Below are 20,627 nucleotides of genomic sequence, written 5' to 3'. Positions count from 1 at the left end.
AGGACAAACGAATTTCAGGCAAGGACACAAGAAAAGCACGTGCTAGTCACGTTATAGAGTAGACGATGTTACCCGGACGAGTTACGTTCCTTTTGATCTTTTCGTGCGAAAACACGGTGACAGTATCTGATGTGAATGAGTTCATGTCTCAGTTAAAAGGGATCAGATAAAGGAGACCATGTGGTCGAGAGAATACTGTAACATTGGCGGCAGTATTGAATATACTCGGAGAAATTGATACTTCATATAGAATTGCAACGGCTGTCAAGAAATGTCGTATTCGGAGACGCTGGAGCAGGCTATTTCCACCGTAAAGCATCAGGCTGTTCAGATGCAGCGCTGTTTGCAACAAAGAAAGCTAATGGATGCCCTGAAATATGCGTCAATCATGTTGACAGAGCTAAGGAAACCAGATCTATCGCCAAAACAGTATTATGAGCTTTACATACTGATTTTCGATTCGCTGTCCATACTTTCGTCGTATCTGGTGGAAAATCATCCAAAAGGTCATCACTTGGCAGATTTGTACGAGCTGGTGCAATATGCTGGAAATGTTATTCCACGTTTGTATCTAATGATTACTGTGGGCACGAGCTACCTCAAATGCCCGGATTCGCCACGAGAAGAGATCCTGAAGGATATGATTGAAATGTGTCGAGGCGTGCAAAATCCTATTAGGGGCCTTTTTTTGCGGTACTACTTATCTCAAAGAACAAAGAATCTACTACCACCAGACCTCTTCGAGTTCAATGCAAATTTTGTCATTACAAATTTTATTGAGATGAATAAATTGTGGGTTCGTTTGCAGCATACAGGACCGTTAAGACAGAGGGAACAGAGAACTAGAGAAAGGAAAGAGCTGCAAATTTTAGTTGGATCACAGTTGGTAAGACTGTCGCAAATCGTTGACGATAATATACAACTTTATAAAGATCAAATTTTACCAACGGTATTGGAACAGGCAGTTCAATGTAGAGATGTTGTTTCACAAGAGTATTTACTTGATGCGATTTGTCAAGTTTTCCCAGATGAATTCCATTTGGTAACACTTGATCAATTGTTAAATTCAACTTTGCATTTAAATCCGGAAGTTTCGATCAATAAAGTTATACTGACTTTGACCGATCGGTTGAAAGGATATATGGACAGAAATGAGGATGATGACTCCAAAAAAATTGATAACAATTTGTTTGAAGTATTTTGGAACTACTTGAAAAATCTAGATGAGGAAAGACCCGATTTGTCTCTGGAACAGTTTGTGCCACTCATCGAAAGTATATTAGGCCTATCGCTTAGATGGTATCCAAATGATTTGCAAAAGTTGAACATATTATACAAATTTACAACAAAAAAATGCAAAGATTATGGCAAAGTAATACCCAGCGAACTGGAGTACTTGTTTCTCAATTTGTTAACTTTGAAAAATGAAAATGAATCGGGTTTATTAAATGCAAATTTCTACTATGAAATAGTTCTTCAATGTGACTCATTTCGCGATCTCTTATCTATACAAAGTGTTGCATTGCAAAGAAATATTGTCAGCAAACTTTTGGATATTTTTTTGCAAACATCCAGCGAAACAGACACACAAGCTAATCCTAGCCTTGTTATTGATTCAAAGACCAAACTGGATAGTCTTCTATCCATATGCGAGACTTTTATCATGGATAAATCATCTGTCTCAGCAGCAGACAAGAGGAAACCGCAAAATGATGAAAACAACAGTAATGGAATTAGAACCAAGAATGGTAGTTTTGATAAACCAGTACTCGTAAATAATAATGAAGAGAATAATGAAAACGAATCATCTTGGAAATTAGATCCAGATCAGGAAAAATTAGCAAAACTATGTCATCTAATTATACGGTCAATAAATAAATCGTTGCCGGAGAAAAAAAATATCGAGTTACAAATAGAGCTGCTATTTTCGATCAAGGCATGGTTCCTTAAGGGTGGTAAGAACATCAAATATACATTTCCTGCAATTGTCACAAACTTTTGGAAATTGATTAGAATGTGTCATTTATTAAGCATACGTTCCAAGTCAAAAAAAAAACTGTTCTATGAGAATTTGATCAAGCAACTGTTTAAATATGCATCTCGTTGTATCAATGACCTTTTCAATATATGCGGATCTTCGTTTGCGGACTCACTTTACAAGCTGAATATTCAAAGTGCTTCTTTGGCAGATCAGTTATCACTGGGTGAAATTGCATATGACTTCTTTTCACAGGCCTTCACAATATTTGAGGAATTTTTAAATGATTCAAGAACACAGTTTCAAGCCTTGGTTTATATGGCACAAGCTCTGCAGAAGACTAGATCTTTACATGAGGATACCTATTATAATTCATTGGTCGTTAGATGCACCTTACATTCATCAAAACTACTAAAAAAACAGGATCAATGCCGTGCGGTTTATTTGTGTTCTCATTTATGGTGGGCCACAGAAATCGCCCTTATCGGTGAAGAAGAAGGTATCACAACAGATTTTTACCGAGAAGGTAAACGGGTGCTTGAATGTCTACAAAGATCTTTAAGAATAGCCGATTCCACAATGGACAACGTACAGAGTAGTGAACTTATGGTTGAAATTCTCAATAGGTGTCTTTACTATTTTATCCATGGTAACGAACATCAGACTCATGTAAGTGTGAAATACATCAATGGTCTCATTGAATTGATAAAGACGAATTTGAGATCGTTAAAGATGGAGCAAACAGATATCGATATCGACCCGCAGAGGCTCTCTGAACTTCATTTAGATGATCCAACGTTGCCTTTGGACACTACATTCATTATTGGTATGGACGGTTCATATATCAATGTTTCCCAAAAGAGCGGTCCCGCTCCCTCCATTACCTCCAAACTCAATTCAACCTTCTTGAACGAGATGATTCAGATACCGATTCAACACTTCAACAGAACTTGTGAGTACATTTATGATCAACGAGAAGTAGATGATAGGTTCAAAGTCATCGTAATTTAGGTGATGTTTGGCTTTATTCATTAACTTAATATCTATTCAATCGTCAATTACGCAGTGGGGGACATGGGCTCTACGTCGCAACTTAGAGCCAAATGCATAGTATAGAACTTCGGAAGGAACACGTAATCTATATAATTGGAAAAGTAGTTAGATCATCAGTTCACTGCACTCAATTAGCTCACTTTTGGGTTTCGAGGAATTTGAAACACCAAAAAGCATGTCCCTTCGCCAACCCTACATATCCTTAGGAAGCACTGTGAATACATTACTAGCGAGCTTTAGCTTTTGAAACCATTGGGAATCTTATTTTAGTAGTTCGCAACTGTATTGACCTATAGTCTCGTTTCATATTGTAAGCTGTACACACGGCTCGCCTTATTTTCTACTGGGCGCAACTCCCCCCTTCAAAAATCAATAGTTATTTACAAGCATGGGCAAAAGTATCTCTCATTGTGGAAAAGTTATTCGTAAGTAATAGTTCACTGACAGAGATTTGCTGTAATTATCAATATTTCGCATTTTATTGCATGGAAAAAGCACTCAATTGAAGGAAAGTATCGAAACATGGGTGTCTATACAGTTTCCAGCGTGGAAAATTTACGAATTTGCGTAGTAATGGTGGGACTGCCAGCCAGAGGCAAGTCATTTATCTCTCAAAAAATTGTTCGCTATCTATCATGGTTATCAATTAAGGCAAAATGCTTCAATGTAGGAAGCTATAGGCGTCAAATAGGTGCAGCCCATCCAAGCGCGGACTTCTTCGACTTTAAGAATGAGGAAGCATTTCGAATCAGAGAGAATGCGGTCACCCAGGCTGTTGAAGATATGATGAAATGGTACGAAGACGATAATGGAGTGGTGGGCATATTGGATGCCACCAATACAACCCGTTCTAGACGAGATTGGATTTTAAAGCTCTGTAGAGAAAATGCTATTGAACCTATGTTTCTGGAAAGCTGGTGCGACGATCAAGAGATGATCCTAAGAAATATTAGTGATGTAAAGACGTGCTCACCGGACTATGAAGGGGTAGATCCGGAGAAGGCAACAAGTGATTTTTTGCAAAGAATTGGGAAATACGAAAAAGTATACCAGCCGCTTGATCTTGATCATGACAAGAATTTAACGTTTGTAAAACTGGTGAATGTTGCTCAAGAGGTCATAGTCAATCAGATACAAACCTATTTGGAAAGTAGGATTGTATTCTACGTGATGAATCTGCATATTAGACCGCGATTCATTTGGCTATCCAGACACGGTGAATCTATCTACAATGTTGAGAAGAAAATAGGGGGGGACTCTTCGCTATCACCAAGAGGAATGCAGTATGCTGCTAAATTACCGGAACTGGTAAGAGAAAGTGCAGGTGATGCAGATTTAACAGTATGGACCTCAACATTGTGTAGAACTCAACAAAGTGCTCAGTATTTGCCATATAAGCAGTTACAGTGGAAGGCATTAGATGAATTGGATGCCGGAGTATGTGATGGGATGACCTATGAGGAAATCGAAGAAAAGTACCCTGAAGATTTCAAAGCTAGAGACGAAGATAAGTATGAATATAGGTATCCTGGTGGTGAATCATATAGGGATGTAGTCATAAGGTTGGAACCCATTATTATGGAGCTAGAACGTCAGGAAAATATTCTGATAGTAACCCATCAAGCTGTTCTTCGATGCATATACGCCTATTTCATGAATGTTCCCCAAGAAGAATCTCCCTGGATGTCCATTCCATTGCACACATTAATCAGACTAGAACCAAGGGCTTACGGTACCGAAGTGAAAAGAATAAAGGCAAATATCCCTGCAGTAAGCACCTATAAAGAAAAGGGGACAAGTCAGTTGGGGGAGTCGGTTAATGATGCAACAAAGTACCGTAATCTCCTAACTGGTGAAGGTGGCAATTGAACGGATGCTATCAAGAAATCGAGGCGAAAAAGCTCACTCGCCTGCTTTTGCTTCAATCATACTCATTATTCATGCGTCATGCAAAAACCATTACTCAGTCTTTGCCCGAGAATTGTCTCAAAGATTATGCTAACGCTCGCAATAATCTTCGCCGACACTTTCGCTTTTTCTTTCCAGCTGATGAGTCATTATGCGATAGCTATTATATTCATATTATTTCTTCCGCGTATGTCGGGGAGTTACACCATCAATGTGAATTGAGAAGCATGAGGAAATAAATGGAAATATACAATATCTTCAATGTGTTGTGTAGTAATTATATATATTCGTAGGATCAAGATCGTTTTCATTACTGGAGATTTCAGACTTGTCAAGAGTGCAATCCACAGTGTGCATGCCATTGCTTGTGTCTTATTGATGCAATTCAGTAATCAATTAGGTATGTTTTTCTTTCCCCACTGATGCCGCTGAACGTTCACTTGCCCATTAGTTGGGATGAGCCCTTCCATCATCATTTTGAGCAAAAGTGCCTCGAACTCATAGAGTACCGCATTCTTCAACATAATGATGGAATACGCCCCATGGAATAGCGATAAGCGCTACCTTTAACGCGAAAGCTTGAATTCAGGACAAGTTATCACGTAGTTATTGTGACAGTTCAAGTTTTTTTTTTTTTTGCAGGTCTCTCGCTCCTCAAATACGACCGATTATGGCATATCAAGAAAGCTATCGTCGTCACTGTATATGCATTTTGCAAGTCTGAATTCTATCAACAGAGCTATCATCGAGGATGGTTAGGCAGATTTTTGGTTTCAGTAAAAAATTATCCAAGAGCAAGAGGGAGCCCGAGAGGCAACGGGATAATAAAGGCTCAGAAGACAACAATGATAGTGAGCCATCTGGTAACGACAGTGTGAGATCTCATGATGTGAATGAGGCAACAGCTTACGATGACAGATCAAGTAAAGTTGTGTCTTCACTTGGGTCTTCTGTATTCTCCAAGAGTAAACTAACTTATAGCACAGGTGGAACCTCTTCTAATATCAGTGGAAGCAGAAACAGTAAGAGACATATGACAGACATTTCTGAGAGATGTGACGGTAGTAGTGCAGATGTCGGTAAACCTTTGAGAGTAGTGAACCTTGAGAAATTTAATTTGTTGAATCCTGTTTTTGAAGATGAGGGAAATACGGAGGGAGATTCAACAGTAGATGATACAAGTAATACTAATGCGTCCTTCACAACATATGCAGGAAATGCATCATCAGACACTGCCTCTCGATCTCTAGGGTCATTAGAGCAACTTAATAGTGAACTCTGTATTTTGGAGGATAATCTAGTGACCCTAATGGATGACATTCATCAGAACGTCACAAATATCTCAAAGGCAGTTATTCAAGCCATTGAATACTTCAAAAAATTTCTACCACATAGTACCGATAGATTACCATTCAAGGTAACATTCGACAGATTCCCCTCTTTAAGATGTATTACAAAAATAGTGCTGCATTTTTCAGATAATCTCCTCAGTTCGGAAGTGTTTAGCAATTCAAGATCAATTTTATTAAGAAGGTATTTACATTTCCTGAAAAAACTAAATATTGTGATATCAGATGAAGCTGGATCTGGGTCAGGTATTCTTCCCTGCTTGTCTAACTTCTGCATAGATTCTGAACAAAATCTTCCGAACATAGAAAATATAGAAAAAATAATAGAAGAAATCTCGAAGTCGGACCCGGGATCCATTTCTGATCAGGATGGTGCTTTCGTTGCACCTATAATGAGAGGCCTCAGCCGAAAAGTTGGTATATTAACAGTCATGTTCGGTATACCGAATCCACAACAAGAACATTTCGACATCGTGAAGGCGTTATATACTTTGTTTCCTGATGTTCACTTCTTCTGTGCCAAAGACTACATCAAACCGTGTGCAGATATCCTCCAAAGTCATATTCCAACTCCAATGGAATCACACCTCTCCGCACCTGAGAAAACCATGTCTTTTCATTTCGAGCCTCCGTACAGACTAGCAGTTGACGCCGAAAGGCCTCCTATCTCAATGTCACTATCATCAGACAATAGCTCAAAAATGACAGGAACGCTGGGTGGTTATTTGTTTCCTCAAATTGAAAAGGGCTCCAAGCTGTCACAGTTTGCAGGAGCTTCCTTTGCTATCACTTGCTCTCACGTTGTTTTGTCAGAATCGCATGATTACCCATATGTTTCAATACCTTCAAAAGTTTTGCAGACAGCTTACAAAAACACTCTATTGGAAGAGGCAAGAAGATACCCTAAGCATTCGAAGGAAGAAAGTGCATTTATCGATGAGAGCAGTCGAATAGAGAATAATATCAAATGGCAAGAAGAGAACAAATTCGGTCAAGTTGTGTGGGGTGAGAGATCAATTATAAATCAAAAACTCTCTGATTTTGCAATCATAAAAGTTAATTCCAAATACAAATGTGAAAATTGTTTAGGACTTGGTCTCTCCTCAGTCCCCGATCCTACTTTGAAATTTCAAAATTTGTTCATAAAAGAAAAAATCTTGAAATTGAAATCTGGCATGCGCGTATTCAAAATAGGTGCTTCGACAAACTATACTTCAGGGGAGGTCAATGCGGCGAAATTGGTTCATTGGGCCGACGGCAAATTACAAAGTAGCGAGTTCGTCGTTTCTTCACCACTACCTCTATTTGCAAGTGCTGGTGATTCAGGCTCTTGGATTTTGACCAAATTAGAAAATCAGCTAGGGCTAGGTGTTGTAGGAATGCTGCATTCATATGACGGAGAACAGCGACAGTTCGGATTATTCAGCCCAATAGGAGACATATTGGAGCGTTTGCACGATGTTACAGGGGTATTATGGGACATTGACCCACAAATTGAGTAGTGAGACACACGTAGAAGTGTGCTACATACGACTGTGTGATCCCAAAAAAAAGGCAATAATGTAGTATTTTCAAGCAATAATGTATTATAGTAACATAAAACATATAACTGAATAGAAACTAAATGTCAGAAATGTCAGACTAAGTTCAAGCCATTCAAGTTGCAGGCTCTACGCCCGTTCCTTTGGATCAAAGGAAAAGGGAAATATTCCTCCTCCTTGATCAATATGAGTTACTCTAGTGGGCATGTTCAAACTTGCATTTACTCCTGTTGCATCTTGTCTTTCAATCTCTATTCCTGTTATGGATGTAATATGCATGTTTCATGCAGCGTACTTCATGGTTTTTTGTGTGGCACATTTTTTCGCTTATCCAAATTTCCGAATACGCCATACTTAAGATCAGACATCTCATAAACCTCAAAAAGAGTGAAAATTCAACATGAACATGGAGTATTGATCTATTCCGTCACTCAGTCAATACTTCAATTTCAGATTGGATACAGAAATGTTTTGAGGAGCCTTGTTCAATTTTACATAAATGGTGCTCAGTTTTTCTCGAAACACTGTTATCAATTCGTCAAGGTTTTCCCTTCGATACTTGTTAAGGTATACATCGTCATCGTCCACAAATTCAAAGCAGCACGCCTCACTGAACAGGAGCGTAGATGTCCGTTAAGACCCCCATCCAAGCGAGTTACGAAAAGAAAGTGCATACACCACCAAGCATAGAACGACATGACAGTGCACGGCCAAAACTTGTCAAGAGTTTTTCTGGAAAGTTGTTTAGAAGACAGTTAGAGCTGGAATCAAATTCGTGCCACACGTTTGATTCAACTGGGTTATTTGTGCCAGCATACAGCTTATCATCAGGAAAAAAACGTACTCCCAAACCACTAAATCTTTCGCACCCTATTACACCACCACCCAGCTTAAGAAAAACGAGCACAACATCTGCTTCAACTTATTCCTCGTCTCTCAATACTAATTTATTCCACAGTGGCCTATCTCAACTAGAGTCACCAATAAAGCTAGCACCTTCGGTGGAAATCAAGAACTTGGAAATTCTGTCGAATTCAGAGGCGACATACAGTCTCAATTCAGGCATCAGTCCTAGGCACCGCGGCCATCCAATTGTTTGGACGGAAACTGCCAATGATCCCTTTCTTGAAGAGGGCTCCCCAACTTATCTTTGTGATGTATCTGAGAATATTTCCAGAGTGAGAACAAATGGTGGCCACAGACGATTTATCAGTAGCACATGTGCATTGTGTGATGAGAAGATGAGCAGCATCTTTTGTGGAGAAAAAGTAATTGAGATGACCTGTTCTCACGCATGCCATTATGAATGTTATCTCACCATGCTGGAATCTTTATATTTCAAAAAAACATACCCATGCTGTACAATCTGTCACAAATTGGTAAAGCCAGTTGACGAAGAAATCTTGGAAGAAATGATTTCCAGTTTACTGACAAAAAGAAGATTCTCCGATGAAAACTATACCATCGAACCTCAAAATTTTTTTTCTAGAGCACACACAACTAGCGCTGTTGGGTTATTCACACCACAGGATCAGCTTATCAAAACAAGTGATGTTTCGTGCAATGGCTTCAGGACACCGTTGTATACACCTCCCCTAGATAGGAAACTAACCCATAACCGTACTGACAGTGACGAGCTCGATATAAACTTTCCTGATGATTGGAGCCAGACGTTTTCAGGTCTCCTAGATAAAGAGCAATGCACGAACCAAAGATCTTTGAGCAATCCAAGCTTGAAGCAATTGCCCATGGATCTAAATGGTATACTTCCAAGCGACCAATGCGGTCCTCTGGTTGAAATATGCCAAAATAGCGATGAGGATTTGTCCTCCTTTACAATTCGCGTGAAGACAAGCGGGAATTATACTCCAGCGATGGTACAGCTCAATGCGAATGAAGCGCAGCTTGAACGTGGTGAGACAACTTGTTTAGGAGTTCAACTGGAAGAATACCTGAAGGACAAGATCAACATATGTGATCAAGTAGGATCTCTTTTAATATTTGACGCAATCGATTATTCCACTGATGGTGAACAATGGATTGCTAATATTATTGCATATTTGTTCCAAGATATCCTTATACTCTTCGATCATGAAACGATGACTACAGTTGGTAAAATACCCATGAAGCAAATTTGTCAAGTATTGAAACTGGACAGAGATACACTACTCATTGACCTTAAAAGTACAGTGCTTCCTGAAGTTTATCTTTCATGTCGCTCATTTGATTCTAAGCAAAGTCTTATGGAGAAATGGATGTACTACATGTCTGGAGGAACTGAATTACCACATCTGGAACACATCACTTTAACTGCATGGCATATTCTCCCAGTTGAGATTCACAGTGCCATAAATCTTCATCTCGAAACCCTCAAACAGAATTGTTCCTTCACTGAAAAATCGCAACCTTGGGAAAGTGAGAAATCGAATGTACCTCTCCAACTAATAATATGTTTAAGTATTTGCAACTATGGAGTAAATGAGCAGAAAACATTAGCTGATAATATGAAAAAAATCCTGAATAGTCTCAACGATGATGATTTACTCGGGTTAGTAATTGTAGGCAGAGATGGCAGAGGAAATATTGGTGAATATGGTACGTTTACGGGCACAATAGGTAAGACATGGGATTGCTGGCTCGAAATATTTGATGGTTTGAAAGCAACTTCCAACAAAGTATTTCAGTCAGAAGTGAGGGAACTAGACAAAATGCTAGAAACATGTCACCATCTCGTCACTACGTCCGATACCATGCTTGCGGAAAGCCACCGATCCAGATACCTGAAACAGGTCCTTCTAATAAGAAACGGAGAACCACCAAACCGTAACTCAAAGTATTATAATATTATCAAAAAGCATTACAAATTTGATTTCCTGCAAATGCCATCGTTTTCCAGCATCGGATTCGAAAGCTCCAACGATAGTAATGCCAAGAATGCTGTGAATGATTTAGTTTCTACATTACACGATAAAAGAATCAAGGACCTGACAGTGACAATTAATGGCCTTAAAATTTCACTTGGAAATTTCCAACCGGGTGAAGAAAAAACGATGACGATATCCTCATCTGAACCTGATTTTAATCAACATCGCGAATACGTGGCGGAATGGTTTGATCGGAAAATTAAATTAAACAGAAGCTTCCAAGGGGCGCTAAAAGTTTTGAAACCTGGTGGTATTACTGGAGCACATTTTTACAGTTACGATGCAGATTCCTCCTATTCTAATTGATCGAAATCTGAACTTTCTATCAGATATCTTTCGGGCGTAAACGTTGAAAAGCATTCTAACTTCAGTCTTCTGGACATAGACCTCTAATCTGATACGCTCGCTACTACCTGTGATGTACATTTATATGTAAATATATCCACAAATACAAGTAGCTTGAGCTGTTCGTGCTTGTATTTCTCTGGCTGGCCACCTTGCCATCTTCCGTGCTCAAACCGGCAATGGAACTACACTGAAAGGGTTGGTAGTGCGTAAAGGTCATTTTTAGCGGTTCATGGAAAACAGCTTTTGCGTCGTCAAGTGCAATAGCCCCATTTTAGAAGCAACAGTCCGCAATTCGTAACTATTGAATTACACCAGAATGCTCAATGCGTCATTTAACTGCAAGGTGTATCTACAAGCGGTAGAATCTGAAACAGTTCACGACGTATCATTAACCGTTTTGGGTTCTTACCTTGGCAAATTGGCGTCCGTACGGAAAGTTTTCTCCCACCCGCAGAGGCTTCCAATACGCGAAAATATTCAAGACGCGGTCAAAGTGTCAACAAACAATGAGACGAAACCAAACATAGAAGGTAAAAAAATGAAGAGCTTTCGTTCGAGACTAGTTTTCGTTTTTAATAGACCTTATTGCGAACACTTTAACTCTGTAGAAATACATATATAATACCTGGAATAATGTCAATTCAATTACTTGCTCTTCTCAACTAAAATCTATATCACAGATAAAACAAGCTTGTCATTGAAAAGACCATCTTCAGATCAACAAAGGAATTAATACACTCACTCGCTTCGTTGTATTTACCTCTACTTCAATTGATTTTGCACAAAAGTTTTTTTAAATCAACATATCTCAGAAAAAGATGCAATTCAAAAACATCACTTTATTGTCAGTCGCTACCTTAGCTGCCACTACATCTGCTGAAGGTTACACCCCAGGTAGTCCATGGGAGACTTTAACACCAACAGCTACCTATTCATGCGGTGCAACTGGTTATTCATCCTCTTTCGGTATCGCTATTCAAACTATTGGTAGTCAAAAAGCCAAGAGAGATGCTGTTTCTCAAATCGGGGATGGTCAAGTTCAAGCGACAAGTACAACTGCAAGTGAAACTGCTGCTCCAAGTTCTGCTACGCCTGCATCCGAAACTGCTGCTGCCACTGAAACAACTCAAGTCGCTACCTCTGGCGTTAGTCAAATCAGTGACGGTCAACTTCAGCACTCAACTGTTTCAACAGCTCCAACCGGCTCCACAACAACTCTGGAACCAAGTAGTTCCAAAACAACACTATCTAATTCTGTCTGTCCGACCGCGCCCCTTTCTCTAGATTCCTCCTCCTGTAAAAACGACGGTACTTTGGAAATTTCCTTAAAGGATGGTGTCTTGACCGATGGTAGGGGTAGAATTGGTTCCATCGTTTCCAACAGACAATTCCAGTTTGATGGTCCACCACCACAAGCCGGTGCCATCTACGCTGCCGGTTGGTCCATCACCCCAGAAGGTAACTTGGCTATCGGTGAGAATGACGTTTTCTATCAATGTCTATCAGGTAACTTCTACAACTTGTACGACCAATCATTGGGTGCACAATGTAGTGCCATTCATTTGGAAGTTATTAACCTAGTGGATTGTTAGTTCTCAGGTTTCTGCATCACAACACTTTCTTTATCAACATGAACCCGGTTATCATTATTTTTAAGTTCATTCATTCATTATACAAATTACCAATTTGTGAAGACGCATTGTCACGTTGAGTATATATATAGAAATGTATACAAATAGATAAAAAGTTTTTTTTTCAGTTATAACATAAAGAATTCACGTTTATTAGTTAGTATTAATAGTTTTCATATATAATTTTGAAAAGGAATGTAAAAAAAAGGTAAATCTACATGAATTACACGAACGAAATGTTTTCGGCGGCTAAACCATTGAATGGGGGAACGAACATCAAAAAAATGCAAAGGAACGGATGCGATCAATTCATGGTAAGTATGCTAAATTGATCTATGCAAATCTTTTAATTTGAAGGGATAAAACTTTTGTGTAAACTTTAACAGTCGATCAAATCAATGACTTCCAAATGGACTGGATGACATTGTTCACCCAGGGATTCATCGTACAAGTTGTAGAAGCTACCTGATAGACATTGATAGAAAACGTCATTCTCACCGATAGCCAAGTTACCTTCTGGGGTGATGGACCAACCGGCAGCGTAGATGGCACCGGCTTGTGGTGGTGGACCATCAAACTGGAATTGTCTGTTGGAAACGATGGAACCAATTCTACCCCTGTTATCGGTTAGAATACCAGCTTTCAAGTTCATCTCCAGAGTACCATCAGTCTTACAGGAGACGGCTCTGACTGGGTTACTGCTGTCGGCTGAAGCACCTGATGTAGCTTGGACTTGACCATCACTTACTTGGGAAGCTCCACTTGTGGTGGAAGTAGCTTGAACTTGGCCATCGCTCACTTGAGAAGCGGCGTCCGTGGTGTGGGCAGAAGTGGTGGCTTGGATTTGACCATCACTGATTTGAGAAATAGCATCGGCGCTAGAAGTAGCAGTGGTAGCTTGGATTTGGCCGTCGCTGATTTGAGAAACAGGAGCAGCGGTAGATCTAGTGGCGGTAGTAGCTTGGATTTGACCGTCGCTGATTTGAGAAACAGGAGCAGCGGTGGATCTGGTAGCGGTGGTAGCTTGGATTTGACCGTCGCTGATCTGGGAGACAGGAGCAGCGGTAGATCTGGTAGCGGTGGTAGCTTGGATTTGGCCGTCGCTGATTTGAGAAACAAGAGCAGCGGTAGATCTGGTTGCAGTGGTAGCTTGAATTTGGCCGTCGCTGATTTGAGAAACAGGTGCAGCGGTAGATCTGGTAGCGGCAGTAGCTTGGATCTGGCCGTCGCTGATTTGTGAGACGGGCGCAGCCGTGGACCTCGTGGTTGTGGCAGCCTGGATTTGACCGTCGCCGATCTGGGATACACCATCTCTCTTGGCCAGCGAAGCAGACGACGAGTTGGCGACCGGATTAACGGCAATGCCGAACGCAGTGGCGTGGTCGGTGGCACCGCCGCTGTAAGTGGCGGTGGGTGTCAAAGTGGACCATGGTTCGCTTGGCACGTAAGCAGACAGGGCTGTGGCGGCAAAAGCCGTTGTGATTATGGTCTTCTTGAATTGCATTTCTGTGTGGAATGTATTGCTTAGGGCTTCTACTGGATCTGAGCAACTGAAGGTTATTCTTGGTGTCCTCCCAAAAGCTCCAACTGAAAACTCCCATCTCCTGCATCCCCTCTTCCTGCCGCCCCAATCCTTTATATATGTTTTCCGAAACAAGCTCGGCTGTCCACTGATCCTCATTTTCTCACTGGTTTCTAAAATTATGTTTAATTTGCCTCTTTTGCCTTTTTTCACTGACAGTATGATCTGTTTTAATTTCAACTATACCTTTTCGTATGTACTATAATTAGAACAATATGAGGGGTAAGGATTTCGATAAATCAATTTTTTTCCATATCGGGTAAAAATGGCTTTTATCACCAGCACAGGCTACGTTTTCCCAACATGTGTATCCGCGCGCGTCTTGCATTTTATTTCCTTGCTGGGTAACGTAATTAACTGATACATACTGGGAACCACTTTGAAGAGGGGTTACGTTGCTTATTTGTCCCTGACCCATATGTGTGAGATGTGTGATGTGCTATGCTGGCTGGTTATGGCAATGTCAGGAGCAACGAAACAAGGCTTTTTTACTGGTTTCGGTGACAAATGTCAAGCATGAGATATATAGAGCAATGCAAGCACACCAAACACGGCGCAATGCGCTGGAATTGAAGAGGAATCAGGCGGAGCACGAGCGGAGCACGCGCGGAGCGGTAGCGGAATCCTATATTTCGCATGTCGGGTGCTATCGTCAGTGCTCTGGGAGTGCCCCCTCCCTCGCAAATCCGCTTTTGTCCAATGCCAAGACTCTCCTTGGGTACGTTTCACTTGTTGATCCAAATCAAAACAAAATTCACGCGTCAATTATCGATAGGCCCGCTTTGGACATGTATTGATTGAGACGGCGAAAAAAAAGAGGCGGGTTGGGGCGGGTAACAGGGCTCTAATTTATCACGGCGGCGTAAATTGAAAAGCAAGCAAGGTTGAGGGACAGTGGTTGGGCACAATTAATTGAATGACCAGTGCCGCAAGGCAGGTGGGTAATATAGAGTTGCCAAGCTGCGTTTCGACACAGATTCTTGGGCTTGCAGCTATTTTTAGGCGTGTAGCTGGGTTTTCTTGTAATTAGGCGGTCGCCGCTTCCATGGTAACAGACCCTTTGATTTTGTAACGGTGCATGCGAGGTCGGCCGTTAAATGAAGACGGCAAGCCATTGCAATAAGTGCCCAGGGCCGCGTCGAGTTGCGGAGCCTTGCAGCGTGTAGCGGCGGCCAATGATCTAGATTTCTCGATCTGGCTTGCTTGATCTTTTAAATTGAGTTCATCAGCCATCGCGAATTGTCGAACGGCCTCTTGAAGTATAAAAGGTCGGTTGGATTCTAGCCTAGATATGTTTCTGCTAGTTGTGTAAAAAACCATCAACCAAAGCAATACACAAGTATCGATCATCAAGCCTGAAATGCAGTACCAAAAAACTCTGTTAACACTTACCTTAGCCGCCACGGCCTTGGCTTCGTCCTTGCCAAACCAAACCTGGTCCACTATGACACCCAACGCTACTTACAGCGGTGGTGCCACCGACCACGCCACTGCCTTCGGTATCGCTGTTCAACCGATCTCAACTGGCTCTGTTTCCATGGCAAAGAGAGATGCCGTGTCGCAGATCGGCGACGGCCAAATTCAGGCTACCACAAAGACCGCTGCTCCAGTATCGCAGATCGGTGATGGTCAAATCCAAGCTACCACAAAGACCGCTGCTCCAGTATCGCAGATCGGTGATGGTCAAATCCAAGCTACCACAAAGACCGCTGCTCCAGTATCGCAGATAGGCGATGGCCAAATCCAGGCTACCACAAAGACCGCTGCTCCAGTATCGCAGATCGGTGACGGCCAAATCCAAGCTACTACCACAACCTTATCCCCAACTCCCCGTAATGCTACAAGCGCTGCTCCAGTATCGCAGATCGGCGATGGCCAAATCCAGGCTACCACAAAGACCGCTGCTCCAGTATCGCAGATCGGTGACGGCCAAATCCAAGCTACTACCACAACCTTATCCCCAACTCCCCGTAATGCTACAAGCGCTGCTCCAGTATCGCAGATAGGTGATGGCCAAATCCAGGCTACCACAAAGACCGCTGCTCCAGTATCGCAGATCGGTGATGGTCAAATCCAAGCTACTACCACAACTTTGTCCCCAGCTTTCCACAATGCTACAACAGCGGCACCGGTCTCTCAAATAACTGACGGTCAAATTCAAGCAACAACTCAAACCACAAAGGTTGCTTCTCAAATTACTGATGGACAAGTCCAAGCTACTACTTCCTCTGCTCCTTCCGACAACAGTGATCCAGTTAAATCAACCGCTTGCAAAACTGAAGGTACCCTGGAAATGAACTTGAAAGGTGGTATTTTAACCGATAACAAGAATAGAATTGGTTCCATTGTTGCAAACAGACAATTCCAATTTGATGGTCCAACTCCACAAGCTGGCGCTATTTACGCTGCTGGCTGGTCCATCACCCCAGAAGGTAACTTGGCTATTGGTGACAATGATGTTTTCTTCCAATGTCTATCAGGTAGCTTCTACAACTTGTACGATGAATCCCTGGGTGAACAATGTCATCCAGTCCATTTGGAAGTCATTGATTTGGTCGACTGTTAAGCAGCAGATCTTCTTTTCAATGAAAACGGCGAAATCAGTGGGATTTCAACGTGGTTAAATATAGCATCGGCATTGTACATTAGTTATTACTTTTTCTTCAGATTGCATTTGAACGTATCAAGAAAACAATTCAGAAACACAATTATGAGTCCGTACAGTACTTACAGTTCTTCAGCAAATCGTTAACTTTGCATAAATTTTCATAAAAATATATATAAATATATTGGATATAAAACAAAAAAATGTGTACAAATAAATGTCTCTTCAATTCAGACGTTTGGATTCCTAAAAAAGGTCACTCACCTATATACATCAGTTGATAATCACACCGGCGCTTTCTTTCTCAAATAAAGTCGATCTAAACCAATAGTAAGCCAAAGGAGGGAACCCAAGAACTCCCAATACGCTTGATCTGAAAATCCACGACTTGACTCCATATGTGGCATGCGCTGTATTGCATAGTTGAATTAAAACCCCCCATGCAACTGAAATTTCAGAAATATCACCGTACGTCAATGATTTCAAGACTCTCATCGGTGTCGAAATTTGGGCTTCCTTCATCTCATCGGAGTTGAATACGCGGTTAGGCTTATCATGAACGCTTTCCTTCCTGCCCTCAAACGTCGAAGGCAGAGAGGCTTCGGGGTTCCTAGGTAGCCGCATCGCACTGGATTTTGTCCTACTGTAATCTTTGTACATAGCGAATGCTCCATATCCGTACAAATATGCGATTATTGCATTCACGGTGAGATTTTTGGCTGTAGGTGCGTAGGGACTATGCTGGCGTGGTACGCTGTTGTGTGGCAAATGGATACCTTGCTGTATTCTGGACAATAAACTCTGTTTCATCGCTGATGTTTTACTTACGATTGTTATTATTGCTGGGAGCCAAGTTCAAAATATAAAGTGCTGTTACCGACGGTACTATGGTATTTAAGTCAAGACATGATACAAAATAAAATATCACGGCGCCAACGCAATGAATACGGTCCCCAAAGGATTTGAACTCCCTTGGAAATGATACGTCAGTTCTTTTCAAAATAAAAAAGGTTTAGCTCTACCTTGTTTTTGCGTCGCGCGTATCCGGAATAGATTGCGATAATGCTGAGTATTCCTCACCGCAAAGATGGGGAATTGTAAGCTCTTGCAGTATGATAGGTAGTAGCCACATGTGGACAGATGACGCATTTAATTACGTTAGTATCATGCACTACGCATAAGTCATTCAGTCTGTGTAGGTAACGTGGCAGACAAAAACTTGCTCATTTCGTTTGTTCTCCCCCCCACAAATTAGTGTCCAACTGCGGAGTTGCACGACAAAAAGAAAAATTGAGGAAGTTGTCAAATGATCAGAGCCATATAGTATCTACGCTTCAAACATGGAAAACAAATGTATATCAATAATCCGATGTAGTGTAACGGCTATCACACCTCGCTTTCACCGTGGAGACCGGGGTTCGACTCCCCGCATCGGAGTTGTATTATTTTTGTAAATTCATCAGATCGCAATAACGTGTTAGAGAGGAGTAAAGATATAATTCTCGTTTTCATTCAAGAATAAAAAATATTCTGATATTTGGGGATCTCCATAGGTCCATATAGGTTCTTTTTTCTGTTGCGTCCAGGATATTTCATACATGCGGATCTTCATCCCGTTGCGCCGGGAATTTAAGGGTGCTTGAGAGCGAAAGCTACCCTGTGCCATCTGGAACCACTCTAAAATGAATGATCAGAATGGCATCTACAGCGTGAGATCTTTATACCTGACTGTGTGTTTGGTATACACTGTCATGTCATTAGTACCGAGAAGTCATGTGACTTCGCTCCTTTGGGTATTTACGTTTTGGTGTAACTAAAATAATTTAGTCGAAAAATATCATCGATAAACATGATTTTGAATAGTCACAACATGACTATATCACGTCTTTTGTGAAAGTGACCACTGGGGTCTGATTCAACTAGCTTCTACAGGAGTAGATAGGTAGAAATTGGGTTCAATGACGCAAACGTTGAAAATTAAACTGGATGTTACCACATTTTACTCCTCTCTAGGACTTACTTCTAGTGCTACTGATGCAGAGGTTCAAAAATCGTACAGAAAACTAGCACGAGAGCTGCACCCTGATAAGTCGAAGTCTGATTCGGCTGCTGAGCTCTTCAAAGTAATTAATAACGCGTACTCTATTCTAATGGATAGAGAGAAGAAATTAAGATACGATTCCACGTTGGTTGCCAAGGGGTTGACAGAGTATAAACCGCGAAATAACTGTCATCGCTACGATGGTCTGACTGGGGGCGCAGGCGAAGACTTTCATAAGGACGAAAATAATTTAAAGACACCTCAAAAAAACAGGCCGTCAAAAAACTATAACCACAGGCCTTACGAACAACAACCATATGGGTTCGGCACTGGAAACGAGGCCCATCCAACATTTAACTCACATTCGAGGGTTCCCATTTTCCAATCCTTCAATCTTAAGAACTACCAAAGAAATCAAAGATCTCCTCACAAGAGTGAAACGAAAACCGAGAAATCGAGCTCCATCTTTAACAATAAAAATAATGGCACTCCGCCTCATCACATAAACACTGAAGATATCAGCGAAAAACGTAGCGAGCCTCCCAAAAGCGAAGAGAAGGAATCCAGTGATGAAAACGGAACGGCCGTACGATCTAAATTACACAAAGCCAACTCTTCAGATCCATTTGAGCATTTACCTGGCTCTCCATTCGCCAACAATCGACATCGCCACTATGCCAGGACGAAACATGAAGCTAGAACACACGAGAGGAGATCTGTTTCACCTGTGAAAAGAGCATCAAATACAGAAGGTGCCGATATGTCAGAAAGTTGGGATACTCTGAAGAACATATTAAGTAATTTTAAGGATGAAGAAAAGAAATTAAAAACAGAAAAAAATGAGATCGAGTTGACAGTTGATTCCATCAAAGCAGCAAAAATACGAAAAGCCGAATCACAAAGTATAAAGTTGGACGATCTGAAAGATTCATTGCCCATTGACAATGACTTGTTTGATATGAGAAAGGTTAGCGATACATTGAATACGGTTCCTGTCATCAAAAAAGCGAAATTAAATTTCAAGGAGGAGTCCCCTGAAATAGATATGAATTCTTCAGAAAGTAAAGGTCATCATCATAGCCGCCAGAACGAGTCAGCCGCTAGCAAAATACCTACAAACCTAGAAGAAAATCTGTACATGCCTGTCAATCAGCCTCTTCCGAAAATTTACAGGCCCGAAATCATCCCGCTGCACCAGTATAAGATAACCTCCAAAGCTATCGATTTAGATTTACCTGCGATGCCCAATTTTCAATGCAATGTTTTGAATAAATCTCAAATGGAAAGGTGCAAACAGTATGTTAAAGAGTTCAATGCTAAATCAAACTTTCTTAAGCAAGAGCTTCTACAGAGTTTATCTGAGAGGCTAGAAGCTGACAAGATTTTGGGTGATAAACTGCTTAAAGTTGAGAATGCAGGGAACTGGGTCTCTTGCAAGGACTTCGATTTTGAAGTTGTCTCCAAGCTTGCCGAAATTAATAGTAGGCAGCGCATTGTGGCCCAAAGTTTTGCCAATCTTCTCAATAACTTGTACAAAGGTTCACCCCAGTAAATTCACCGAGGGTGGCGAACATGAATATAGGCCTGCTATTGCCTTCTAAAACTTATATATAGTTTTTTTCACCTTTGAGGTATTTGCGTTTCGCGACGCGCGCAGTTCTCATTGA

The 20,627-nt window shown here is 41.1% G+C and overlaps 9 protein-coding genes and 1 non-coding gene across 10 annotated transcripts; 8 read left to right on the top strand and 2 right to left on the bottom strand.

Annotated features, from left to right (window-relative positions):
- Nucleotides 1-271: 271 nt before the first annotated feature.
- On the top strand, nt 272-2,989 carry VPS35 (retromer subunit VPS35; the record flags this gene model as incomplete). Its single annotated transcript, XM_037287270.1, has 1 exon — nt 272-2,989. One exon carries the CDS (start codon nt 272-274, stop codon nt 2,987-2,989), a length of 2,718 nt encoding a protein of 905 aa, XP_037143165.1.
- Nucleotides 2,990-3,553: 564 nt separating this feature from the next.
- FBP26 (fructose-2,6-bisphosphatase) lies at nt 3,554-4,900 on the top strand (the record flags this gene model as incomplete). Its single annotated transcript, XM_037287269.1, has 1 exon — nt 3,554-4,900. The coding sequence occupies one exon, from the start codon at nt 3,554-3,556 to the stop codon at nt 4,898-4,900; it is 1,347 nt and encodes a 448-aa protein (XP_037143164.1).
- A 790-nt stretch (nt 4,901-5,690) lies between these two features.
- On the top strand, nt 5,691-7,790 carry SSY5 (Ssy5p; the record flags this gene model as incomplete). Its single annotated transcript, XM_037287268.1, has 1 exon — nt 5,691-7,790. One exon carries the CDS (start codon nt 5,691-5,693, stop codon nt 7,788-7,790), a length of 2,100 nt encoding a protein of 699 aa, XP_037143163.1.
- A 665-nt stretch (nt 7,791-8,455) lies between these two features.
- FAR1 (cyclin-dependent protein serine/threonine kinase inhibiting protein FAR1) lies at nt 8,456-11,059 on the top strand (the record flags this gene model as incomplete). Its single annotated transcript, XM_037287267.1, has 1 exon — nt 8,456-11,059. One exon carries the CDS (start codon nt 8,456-8,458, stop codon nt 11,057-11,059), a length of 2,604 nt encoding a protein of 867 aa, XP_037143162.1.
- An 860-nt stretch (nt 11,060-11,919) lies between these two features.
- Nucleotides 11,920-12,693, top strand: CIS3 (Cis3p; the record flags this gene model as incomplete). The annotated part of the gene is made up of 1 exon (XM_037287266.1): nt 11,920-12,693. The coding sequence occupies one exon, from the start codon at nt 11,920-11,922 to the stop codon at nt 12,691-12,693; it is 774 nt and encodes a 257-aa protein (XP_037143161.1).
- Nucleotides 12,694-13,111: 418 nt separating this feature from the next.
- Nucleotides 13,112-14,413, bottom strand: HG535_0B04740 (uncharacterized protein; the record flags this gene model as incomplete). Its single annotated transcript, XM_037287265.1, has 1 exon — nt 13,112-14,413. The coding sequence occupies one exon, from the start codon at nt 14,411-14,413 to the stop codon at nt 13,112-13,114; it is 1,302 nt and encodes a 433-aa protein (XP_037143160.1).
- Nucleotides 14,414-15,674: 1,261 nt separating this feature from the next.
- On the top strand, nt 15,675-16,880 carry HG535_0B04730 (uncharacterized protein; the record flags this gene model as incomplete). Its single annotated transcript, XM_037287264.1, has 1 exon — nt 15,675-16,880. The coding sequence occupies one exon, from the start codon at nt 15,675-15,677 to the stop codon at nt 16,878-16,880; it is 1,206 nt and encodes a 401-aa protein (XP_037143159.1).
- A 312-nt stretch (nt 16,881-17,192) lies between these two features.
- FMP33 (Fmp33p) lies at nt 17,193-17,729 on the bottom strand (the record flags this gene model as incomplete). Its single annotated transcript, XM_037287263.1, has 1 exon — nt 17,193-17,729. One exon carries the CDS (start codon nt 17,727-17,729, stop codon nt 17,193-17,195), a length of 537 nt encoding a protein of 178 aa, XP_037143158.1.
- A 555-nt stretch (nt 17,730-18,284) lies between these two features.
- HG535_0Btrna5E lies at nt 18,285-18,356 on the top strand. Its single transcript has one exon. It is a non-coding gene; the product is annotated as a tRNA-Glu (tRNA).
- A 521-nt stretch (nt 18,357-18,877) lies between these two features.
- JJJ2 (Jjj2p) lies at nt 18,878-20,512 on the top strand (the record flags this gene model as incomplete). The annotated part of the gene is made up of 1 exon (XM_037287262.1): nt 18,878-20,512. The coding sequence occupies one exon, from the start codon at nt 18,878-18,880 to the stop codon at nt 20,510-20,512; it is 1,635 nt and encodes a 544-aa protein (XP_037143157.1).
- Between the last annotated feature and the right edge of the window lie 115 nt (nt 20,513-20,627).

The sequence above is a fragment of the Zygotorulaspora mrakii genome, chromosome 2, assembly GCF_013402915.1.
Source record: "Zygotorulaspora mrakii chromosome 2, complete sequence".
NCBI lineage: Eukaryota > Fungi > Ascomycota > Saccharomycetes > Saccharomycetales > Saccharomycetaceae > Zygotorulaspora > Zygotorulaspora mrakii.
This window is presented reverse-complemented; position numbering and strand designations above follow the sequence as displayed.